We start from the raw sequence: 11,938 nt of genomic DNA, 5'->3' as shown, positions 1-11,938 counted from the left end.
GCACGCAAAATTGGATCTTGATAAATCCGGCCCTCAGACTGGAATGTTTACAGGACAGATATTTTGTTTATATCCATGTAAACAAAGATGATTACATTAAATGTGTTAAATTCTTTTTATTGGATTTCTAATGCTTATTGGTTTTTGCATATATTATGTATCCACAGAAACTTGACATGGTGTCTGAATAAAGACTGCATTACTTCATCAGGGTTTTTCTTCTGGATAAAATCTATAGTAGTCTTATGAGAAAAATAATAGCTAATTCTTAACCTTATGGATTAAGCAAAAGCTAATGAGATATCACAACTCCCTGTGCAGCTTGGTAAAATCGGGGTTCTTATAGCATTAACTTATAAATGATTTAGAAAAAATAAGTGACACAAAGAGGTGTGTTGAGTATATACAGTAAAAGTAGCATTTCCCCAAAAAAGTTTTTTGTCAAGTAAAAATAAAAAATACAAGATTACTTAATTTAGCGTAGGAAGATCAAGGACTGAGTATGCCATTGAACATATAAAATAAAACAAATTAGACAACATGATGTAATCAAGCATGATAATATAAGTCATTTTCAAATACAATTATTTTAAAGGATGAAATAAAACATTTCATGATTAAAAACTTTACAAAGTATTTCCAATTAGCATATTGTTTTCTGTATATTTAAAGGACCTCCCAATGATACAGCAGACTGAGCAGATAGAGGGGACCTTTAGAAGAATGAAGAAAACAAGAAATCTCACTTTAAAGTGAACTATCTCTGTATGTATGTCTGTCTGTGTGTGTGTGTTTGTCTGCCTATCTGTCTCTTTGTGTATCTGTGTGTGTGTGTGTGTTCGTTTATGTCTGTCTGTATGTCCATCTGTCTGTCTATGGTGAAACAAAGCCAAAACAACTTAATACACCTCTTTTTACGGCCAGCTTTCGGTCTTGATACACAGCATCTCATTACCTACATCTTTTCTCTAAACAGACAAAATTAAACCTCTCAGTATACATTTTCTTAAACCATTGATGGCTTCCTCCTGCATCCATGGCTCCAGACATGTCACATTCATCCATCTGTCCTCTTTGTCCCCAGTTCTCATAGCTGACCACCTCATCACTTACCCAGAACCACAAATCGAGGGTGCAAGCATAGCTCAGTCCCATCCAGACAAAAGGAGTTGATGCAAATTTGACACTCTGCTGGACTGATCTCTGCTCAGTGGGGCTGGTGATGGTGACAAGGTCATGGTGGTGCTCTCTGCAGTACGATAAGGCTTCTGCCCATGTCTTATTTTGTTTGATCAGGATCACATTACTCTCTGTAGGAATGAGGAAAGACAAGCAAACATCTTATCAGGAAGTCATTCCCCAGGACTTATGGTCCATCTAACCATCAATGAATACCGGAACGGCTAGAACTGCCTAAAATATACCAAGATAGACTAGTAGGGCTTAGGGTTTAGCTTTTTAGTAAAAAAAAAAATAATAATAATAATTTATTGTAACAAAAAGCAAAGGTTAAGTTATGCATATAGCTAAGCACAGTACAGTATACCAATGGGACAATTATCTATTTTTTATTTTTATTCTTTAATATCTGATCTTGCTCCCAGACCTTTTCGACAATAGTAAAATGCAGATATGAAATACTGTATTTCTTGGTTTTACTTTATTTAATTGTTTTGTGTCAAATACATTCCTTGTTGGTTTTAGTGTTATATTTATCAACTTTTAGGAAAAAAAAAAAAAAAAACTCACCATCATAACAGATGAAAGGTTTTTTGACAGTACAGTTCTCATTCCTCCATCTACCTCCATCATCAAACACAACCATGGCACATTGACCGCTGTTGATTATCTGATTGTTAAACTCTAGATTCCAGTGCCTGAAGGAGGAACTGTTTTCATCTGACCACCTCCAGGTGTCACTGAACAGACCGATAAATATGTACTTCTGTTGTATATCTCCAAAAGTCAACCCTTCTTTAATGTGTTCCTTCTGCAACTGCTTAGGTCCACTGACCAGATCTGTATATTTCTCTCTGCAGTAACTCTGAGCTTTCAGCCAGGTCTTTTCTTCTCTAACAAAATGCAGTTTGTTTGATGTGTCATTATCTGTGGAATAAATAATTAGATTACTATTGCTTCTTAGTCAAATGCAGATGTGTGATAGAAGAAGATATATAAAAGAAAATGGAAAAGGTTTTCACCATTATAACAGAAAAAAGGATAACGTTCATTGCATGATATGTCTCCCCACTTCAAGGAAAGTAGATCACTTTTCCATATGATCCCACAATTTTGACCATCGGTTCCCTTATTATTCGGTTCATCATCTGCCCAATTTTTCTCACTTTCAATGAATTCCACTCCAGGGAGAGACCAGTGCCATGTCCTCTTGGCATCTCTTTGATCATACAGACCAATCCAAGCTTCCTTCATGTTTCCTGCTGAGTTACAGAGGAGTCTCTTCATGTCTGTCATGTTAGACACTGTGGCCAGGTCAGTGTGTTTCTCTCTGCAGTACTGCTGAGCTTCAGTCCAGGTCTTTAGCTCTTTAATGTAGTGATACTCATAGAGCTGACAGACCATCAGATAACTCTGAGCTACAGAAAAAAAACAACAACAAACATTTAAAGCAAATCATACCATCAGCTTCAAAACCAAAATAATAATAAAACTCCTCTGAAACTTTCATCCAGTGGTTTTTGTACAAATTTTAGGTCAAATGTCAAGGATAACATGTTTTTCATTACAACTTACCCATTAAAGTAAGAAGAAAAACTTTCCAGTGCATATTTAGAGCGTCTGTTTGAAATATCTGAATTTTCTTTTTTGTTTTAATCTAGAACCTGGAAAAAACAAGACATAAAAAGGAAATATTGTTTCCAGAAATTTAATCCGAATAATAATAGTTATACATTGGTTAAAATACAAACCTAAGCCTGGTTATGTCCTTCCACTCGGATTGAAAATGATTAAATCGCTGGATGCCTTGTTATAGACAGTTCTCAGTAAGCTCAGTGCTACCTGATCTGTTGTATTAGACAGGTTCTCTATTTGCATATTCAAAATGTCAAATAAACAAATGAGCAAAGTGTTGCTATGATGGAATTTAAAACAACATTCATTGCTTTTTTTAGATGGCTGTCGGGTTATAGTGCAAAAAAATAATTTTCCAAAACTGAGTTTCATTTTGAACATTTTACAAGTTCACACCAGAAAGACAAAGCCTGATGGGCCACTTTAAACTTTGCCTTCTTGACATTTTTAATAGTTCAGTCTATAATTTTAAACTCTCCTCTTTTAAACCTCAATCAATCAATCTTTATTTTTTAAACACTTTACAACCCCAAAGTTATGTGTAGGTTCTCAAACATTAAGACCTAGAAAACATGAAATATGCTATCAACACTTAACTAAATAGAATAAAGCATTTAAAACATATAAAAGATTTTAAATAATCCTATTAATAAAAATATGTATTTCTACTCAACCATAATTCAAAAGCAAAATTACAAAGCAGATTTCTTTTTGGAAATTTAAAATTAGGCAGAGAAATCACTTTGTTGGCATAGGTTTTCCAGGTTTAACTCTACGTTTGGTAATACACAATGCTAATCAAATATTCTACATTCTAATTATTACATCTAGTTATTGTGGGTCCATCCTTCATTAAATTCAGTGTTTTCATACTTCTAATTTTTAAACAGACAACACAAAAAAAAGTTTAAAAAAAATCATTGAGCATCTTCCAGCCCTGCTCCCCACCCTAAGACATCATCCTTTAACCTGCAGAAGTTGTCACACCATGGGGCTATCATACAGGTCATTTTCCCTTTGTACTCATCCAAATCGGGATTAATGATGCAATAACACTATTAAAGAGATACTTCTAGACAATGAAATGGTACAAGAACTGTAACAAGCACCTCATGACGGTCAACTGAATTTGAAACATGTTTAATTTTCTCCCGACCTTACTTTTCCTGATTAGGAGGCAGTCATGAGATTGCTCATTACTCCCTGTATATCACAGGATGTAGGATTCGCCCGAAACACAGCCTGATCCAAAAAGTTCTTGCTCAACTGGAGAATTAGCCCAAAAGGTCAAAAGACATACAGTGTATGCCGGCCTATTACCCTAATCCCTCTGCAGCGTATAAAAAATCTTAGGATTACAAATGTAATATAGCCATTATAAGCCAAAAAAAGCCCTGGGTCATGTGTCAGACTAACTAATAGCGGACTGTACTCTTGGTTATTTCATCCTTTACACAAAAGACTCTAAGTACAAGTCATTGTCTTTATCTGCAGTAATTTTCAGGTTACTCAGTAGTTTTTTTGTATCTGACCTACACAGGAGACTAAGAGACTGAAAATCAGCTAACCATTTGCGATACGGTGATGATGTGTGACACAGTTGTATGTTAAACTGGCTCATAGCCATAACAACAGGCATTGCCATGGGGAAAGGTGCTGATAAGAAACATTAAATAAGATTAAAGTAATGATAAGTATGGTGTAGAGCAGTGTTTCCCAACCAGGGGTACTCATACCCCTAGTGGATCGTGAGTGCATTGCAAGGGATACATGAAGTTATGTTATTTCCTAAGTAATAAAATAGGGTTAGGATCTGTTTATTTGTTAGGATCTTGTTGGGATCTGGAGATCTGCCACCTGTCTCCAGCAGAGAGCGCTCTGGGTCTCCTGAGCTGGAGCCACCTGCACAGCTGAGGATCATCAGCCCATCAGGAGACCAGCTACATAAGCAGCAGCCAGACCTGTCTTCAGTGCCAGAGTGTTGCCAAGTTATGGTTAGCCAAACCTGAGCCAAGCCTGCCAAATCTGTTGTCTAAATACTTTGAGGAGTTACCTGAGATCTAACTCGTTTTGTATTTTCTGCTTCCTAGACCTGTCTGCCTGTCCTCACGAGCCGAACCTGAAGATCCACAAGATCTGTCTGATTCCAGTTCTCAGGAGAGAACGCTGGCTAACATGAAGATCGACAAGCTCTGTCTGATTCCAGTTCTCAGGAGAGAACTCAGGCAAACCCTCTAGGCCTAGATACTCGAGTCTGAAGACAAGCTCTGCCGCTGCAAGCTCTCTGCAATAATGAACTCTGGACCCAACTGGTTCCCTCTCTCACAGCGTCTGTCTGAATACCCTCAGGTACACAACAGCTTCAGACTCAGTCAAGATTCCCCTGCCCCCCGGCTAACCAAACTATCCCTTCTCTACAGAAGAACCCTCGTGACGTCTGTCCCGGACCAGAACCTGTATTAGAACTATCGTTGTGTGTTTTTTCATTAATAAACCTTTGAACTTTTATCCCTGTCTCCGTGGTGGTGTTCTGCATGTGGGTTTTATCCATAAGCCATCATGACAGATCCAATTGAAAAAATAAAATAAAATAAAACAAGCTTTTATCAACCAAAGTTTTTCTTATATGTTTAAGTTGACCTGAAGCTTTGACATATCAAAACCAAGCAGAGGAACAGACTGGATTTAGAAGACAGCCTGGGATCAGCTGTTTTTCACGTTGAGCTATCGGAGCTCATCAAAGCAAGTTCAGGTGTCTTGATGAAAACAAAGGAAAACTAATTAAGTCAGTGTGAATGTAATTTATGTTCAGTATTTTGTTCCAAATTCATGGAGTTTAAATGTGATTATAAGGGAGTTACTCAGAGGAGCTCCAGTTTTATAAATACAGATTTATGATATGATTTAATTTTGTATTTATTTTGATTCCTTACTAACTTCCAGGCAAATTATTTATGTTTTTTCTTTTTTTTTGGGATGGAAAGAATAAAACCCTAAGAATGAAATGCTTAAGTCAAAAGATTAAGTAAAATCATTTGTATTTTATAATTAGTTACTGTACATTCCACTTTTGGACAATCATCAGTCTTGGTAAGACAAAATGCCCAAACTGGTACAAAAGTCAAAATAGGTTTGGAACCACTGGTGTAGAGAACAGATGCAGCTTTATCCTTATCCACAGCACCGTAACCTGCACTGAGGAGGAGCAAAAAGGCCAGGCAAACAACATATTCCAGTTTACAGGGAAATAAACAAATTAGTTTTTTATAGAATCCATGAGAATTAATAAAGTAACAAACACCTTTTTGATCGCTAAAGTAGTGCAGGTGGTGGATGAGGGTAAATGTGTTTTTTTTTATTCGCAGACAACAGGAAGTTATTTTAAATACAAGGAAACAGAGTGAACTACCTTTTGCATTGATCAAGTGACCTAGGTACTCCACATATGGCTTCAAATATTTAGTTTTTTGCATACTCTTAGCCCATTCTCCTGCAGTCTTTGGAGAGTGGAATCCAAGTAGTAGAGGTGTTGTACATTGTTTGCTCCTGTACAGAAGATGACATCAAAGTCACACTGACCTCCTGACAAACTGCTGAGGATCTAATCCATTGCTTGCTGAAAGAGTGCTTTGTGTGTGTTTATTGTTAATAACTCATGTGAGTTTTAATCTAAACATATTTGCAGGTAAGCCTGGTTGAGGTCTATTTTGATTGTCCTCCACTTAGACTTGCAAACAGATCTTCCATTAGAGGTAGTGGGTATTCCTCTGCACTTAGCACTGGATTTACTGTTACTTTGAAATATCCATGTCTGTATTCCCCCATCCTTTTTGGGTAACAGCACAATGTGAGTGGCCTATTCACCAGTGGCAACTCTGTCAAGCACACGATTTTTTGGCCTAGTGGTTAGGGCATTGCATTTGAATCCTGGGGAATGCATTAAACTGTGATGAGGCTGAAAGAAGAGGGTTAGCTTAGCTGGTCCAGGCGGGTCCAGCTGTAACAAAGGAAAGGTTAAAGTTCTCCACACGGCATGAGGTAGCTGGAGTTAACCATGCTAGTCAGCCCGTTGTAGCTCTCTCTTCAGACCTGCATTGCTCATTGAGTCTGTTTGGTGAGCATTAGCATCCACAGCTTATTTCAGATAAAACACTACCTAGTTCACTAGAGCACTGCACTTATAAAGTATCAGATGGAAGGGGGCAAGGATGGATGTTACTGTTTTGGCTTGGTGGAGTGGAAGTCCTTGGCCTCTGTTCCGTGCAGGCCTCATCTCCAGTCCAGTCCATTTGTCCAACAGCGGGTCTCAAAGAGAGTTTGCTTAATCCAATGCGATAACAAGCAATAAGTGCCACTTCTTCATAAGGACCCCAAGGAAGAACCACTTGTTGTCACAGATCCTCTTGAACTTCCACCACTGCACCATTGAAAGGATCCTCACCAACTGTATCACATTTTGTTATGCAAACTGCTCTGCCTCAGACCAGAAGGCGTTGCAGAGGATGGAGAAAACTGCCCAGCGCTGGGGCATCGCTTCCTGCATCAAGGAAATCTACTGGAAGATGTGTCTGAGAAGGGCCAAGAAATTACTAAATACTCCACTCATCCTGCGCACACACTCTTCTCACTCCTGCCCTCTGGGAGGCGTTACAGAAGCCAATGGACTAGAACCACCAGGTACTGGAACAGTTTCTTTCCCAAAGCTGTCTCCTCCTGACACCAGCTATAAGGACAGTCAGGTGGGGCCAACTCTTCTCAGGCAGTTCTGGCTCTCAAGTGTGGTGACTCTATGATATGTAGTCCAACTTGCAGGAATAGCCTTGCCTCCTGTCTGGAAGTATTTTCCCTTCCGTGAAATTTCCCTTGCAGGACTTTAAAAAAAAAAAAAAAAACGATATATCTTCTGATTTTTGTTTTCTAGATGCGAAAAGGAATGTAATGTATAAAACTACTGTTAAGATTTTGCAGAGGAACAAATCAAATGGCAGAGCTGACACACCATGGAGAGCTCACTTATGTCTTAGTGACAGTGTTGGATCTGAGTGGAGAGAGCTTTACAAACCACCATTGATCAATGAGCCGTTAACGTGCAGTGGAAGATTTTACATGGTATTGTATCTGTGAATGTTTTTGTTTCTGTCATTAACCCTGATGTTAGCAATGATTACCTATTTTACACTAATCTTGAGACTGTTTTCCATTGTTTAATGGAGTGTTATTGTTTTCTGCTGCTGTTTACAATGTTGGATTATTTATTTGGACTGTTTGGGGAAGTTTTTTCTAAACATATATTCATTTTGGGGTACAGGTACTCTCAAAAGACTAAAACTAAATGCAGTTCAGGAAGGTGAACCCTCTCACATTACCAGAAACAAAAATCACTCTATCAAATGTACCTACAAAAATCTACATTTTGTAACACTAATTTGTTACACTGATTCTGAAAAAAGGTAGAAAATACTTGCTTCATAAACATTTTGTGGCCATCAAAATGTTTCAGTGTTATTATGTGGGTCAAATACTAAAGCAATGCATAGTAAATGCATTTGGCACAATTTGGCACATTTGGAGATTTTTGGAGACGCTGGTGACACTAAAAGTTTAAAGCCCGACACCTCTGGAACTATTGTAGCTAGAGGTCCGAAATTTACTGCATTTGTGGTTGACATGATGTAGAACAAATATAATACAATGAGACCTGCATTTTCTCAAGCATATTTTTTACTACTGCTGTTTAAAAAAGCCCTATAATTTTCAAGAATAGTAAAAAAAAACTTTGAGTCATGTTTGAACTGATGTAGCTTGGTCTGTTTTTGTTTGCAGCATTTTTATTGTTATTTTGTGTTTGCATGTTTTTAACTTTGCATCATAAATGTGTTTGCAGCTCATTTTGCCACATGTCACATGTTTTTAGCTGTTTGCAGCTCATTTCTTATTTATTTTTCATTTGTTGTTTGTTTTTGCATGTTTGGAATTTGCATTACACATTGTTTGGTTGCTCATTGCATTATTTACTGCGGGTTTACACCTGTAGGCCATTGGTAAACAGGTTAGAGTAAGGGTCTTGTTTAAGCCCTACAAACTATGAAACTCAATGAAAAATCCCAATTAAATTTGGAAACACTGCATGTGTCTGGATTAGCTATTCAAATAAAATCATTTTTCCTAATAGTTAATTAACTCAAATTTATTGACAATTTTGGAGGGACTGTGTGTGTAAACTACTAGATTATTATTTCTTAAACCATAAATGGTCCATCCAAATCAGTGCATTAATATCATTGTGAATTTTATGAGCCATGACAACAACATAATTCAATGCAACCACAGGGAAAAAAAACCTAATTGAGCCATAAGAGCTGTTTGCCAGGAAACGAGGAGTGGTTAATAATTGTAACTACTTGATAAAAATACAGAAAGAGAAACAAAAGTCAGAGATCTGGTTAACTGTAACTCCCTAACAGAGTGGTAGCTGTCAATTTTGATATGGACAAAAGAACAAAAAATCAGCTAAAAGGAGTGTCAACATTTAGGGTTGTCAAAAGGTAAGTGGTTTGCCTTTTTGGAATCAGGGAGGTTTAAATGGTTTGCATTCAAATATTCTGATGTATTTTAAAGAATGGGGAAAATAAGTCTGTTTTTCTTTCTTTCTTAAAGAAACTTTATATAGTCCGGGTACAATTTCAATATTTTCGAAAGATTATTCTATAGGACATATTATATATGACTTGTTAAAAAAAAATAGATAACACATCATAAAATACAATAACCAGACTGTAGTGCTAATGCAGTATAATAATGGAGATATAATCAATTGATGAGCAAAGGTGAAACCTACCAATGGTTTTGTCCTCTCTTTGGAATTTCCAAGCTGGTAAGTCAGGTTTCAGTGAAATGCTATGGTCCAACAAAAACATTTGACTTTTGTTGATTAAGAGACAATTTGAATATTGATGTCACTGTAGTCAGTGGTTCATGTACATGAACAAACATAAAACCCTATCATAAATGGACACCTGTCAAAGAAAGTAACTTCATCCTGTTTTTTTTCTTTAAAATCCAAGTTATAATAATGATCAAATTTAAGTTGTTTTTTGTTGTCTGTTCATGTCCAATAAATGCGTAAAAAAAGGAGAAAAACACAGAGATCACAGAAGAATAAGAGGTGAACTCCAGACACTAATTGCAGCTTTTCCCTACACACACAAGCAAATATAGATCTCTAAATATGTAAACAATATTTTATTTTATTTCATATTGTTGTTATTGTATATTTTATATATATATTTACAACTTTTCTCTTTATTTTAATAAAGTTATACACTTTTTTTTACTCTCTATATAACTTCAATAAAAAAATTATTTACAGTATGTTATTTTGTTTAATGCAGTTAAATTTATATAATATATTTTATATAATTGTAAATTATAGGCTGTCAATATTGCAAACATTTTTGAAAAAAATCCTTTAACAAAATCTAAATATGCTGTTGCTTCTGTTTCTTATTTTTGCTTTGTAATGGTGTTGTGTGTTTTTTTTTAATTAGACGGACATGAGAAACGATTAAGAGAGAGGGGGGAAAAGACAGACATCCCAAGTCTATCTCTCTGAAATGAGGGGATGTCTGAAAAGATGCGGCAAAGTTAACCAGCCAGGACTGAAATCCATCACAGCCATGTCAAGAACTAAGGCCTTCAAACTGAATTACATTTTTAGGATTCAAATCTTCTCACTCCATTGTATTAAGAGTTAAATCTGTTTAGCACCTTAATGTCTTGGTGTAGATATATCACTGTGAACAGGTATGTTGAACTGTAATATTCCAAAGCAGTCACTTGACAAAATCGTTTTTCATTTGATTTAGTAAAAGGATTTAATGCACCTAATACAAATTAGCACATTTATTCAGCTTTCTCCACTAAAATCAGAACATTAGGCCCTCTGAAGTTAATGTGCAATATATAAAACACAGAGACAGGAGGGTCTGTTTGGTGTTGCTACTATATACTAGTGAAAATCCAGAAAGAAAAAAAAAAAAAACAGTTACAAATTTAACATGAAAAAATTTACATCCTTTAGATTTAGTGTGAAATAAGTGCACTTAAGGTGTTTATTTACAAAAAAACACATTGAAAACAAGTTCAATTACTCCTATAGGATACTTTACCTCTCTGCATGTCCGATACACTGTATGTGCTCAGTATAGTCCCACAATTCTCAATTCCTGCATCATTTGGTTCCTGTTATTTCCGGTTTGTCTCACTCTCATTGAACTCCACTCCAGGTAGAGACCTGTACCATGTTCTGTCACCATCTCTCTAATCATACAGACCAATCCAAGCCCTAATTTGCTTCCTGTTTCATGCTGTTAACAGAGTTCTCTTTGACACTTGCTGCTGACTGGAATCTAAGTGGAATATTTAACTTTTTTATTTCCATAAATGCTTCAGGTAAGACACAGGTGTCAGCATTTGAGTTNATTTCCATAAATGCTTCAGGTAAGACACAGGTGTCAGCATTTGAGTTGTAAAACACTGACAGTTATCTTACATTATCAAGTATTTAAATTGCTAGTCCATTTGTGCACAGTGAACCTCTAACTGCCTCTGTTTTTTTAAGGTTCTTGCTCAACATTTACAGACATCCCAAGTTCGAAAAACTCATTTCAGGGAGATGGTTATTGAACAAGTAGGTTCACAAGTAGGCCAATTCACTTTGGTTCAGGTAGATATTTTTTAATGAAGAAAATAACAATATTATTGTACAATTTATTAATGAAGCTTTATAATAATAAATAAGTGCCATAAAATATTTGCTCGTATGTGCTTGCATTAATTATTTGTGCCCATGCTTTGCACACTCGCATTTTATTTGGCGCCCTATATTTGCTCCTGTACGTATAGTACAGGTTTAGCTGACGCCCCTGGCTGCACCATGCCCAATACATGCACACTCCACCATTCTTCACCTTCACTAGACATGGATCCACTTTAGTATATTCTGCTGTAAAATGAGGTGACTGTAAAAGAGTAACTGAAACTTATTGGCTTATTTTTCAGACTAATCCAATCAGCGCTCTGACAACCACTCGCCTGGAATGCTCATTGAACAGAGCATCGCCTT

General features: G+C 36.4%; 1 protein-coding gene across 1 annotated transcript; it reads right to left on the bottom strand.

Annotated features, from left to right (window-relative positions):
• Window positions 1-875: 875 nt before the first annotated feature.
• Window positions 876-1,936, bottom strand: LOC107103079 (macrophage mannose receptor 1-like). Its single transcript, XM_015402600.1, has 2 exons — window positions 1,750-1,936; window positions 876-1,310 (listed from the first exon to the last, which is right to left on the bottom strand). Exons 1-2 carry the CDS (start codon window positions 1,823-1,825, stop codon window positions 952-954), a joined length of 435 nt encoding a protein of 144 aa, XP_015258086.1. The 5' UTR covers window positions 1,826-1,936; the 3' UTR covers window positions 876-951.
• Between the last annotated feature and the right edge of the window lie 10,002 nt (window positions 1,937-11,938).

This window comes from Cyprinodon variegatus, unplaced genomic scaffold, assembly GCF_000732505.1.
Source record: "Cyprinodon variegatus isolate N-32 unplaced genomic scaffold, C_variegatus-1.0 Scaffold1374, whole genome shotgun sequence".
Lineage (NCBI taxonomy): Eukaryota > Metazoa > Chordata > Actinopteri > Cyprinodontiformes > Cyprinodontidae > Cyprinodon > Cyprinodon variegatus.
The sequence above is the reverse complement of the archived record's forward strand: the minus strand, read 5'-3'. Positions and strand labels throughout refer to the sequence as shown.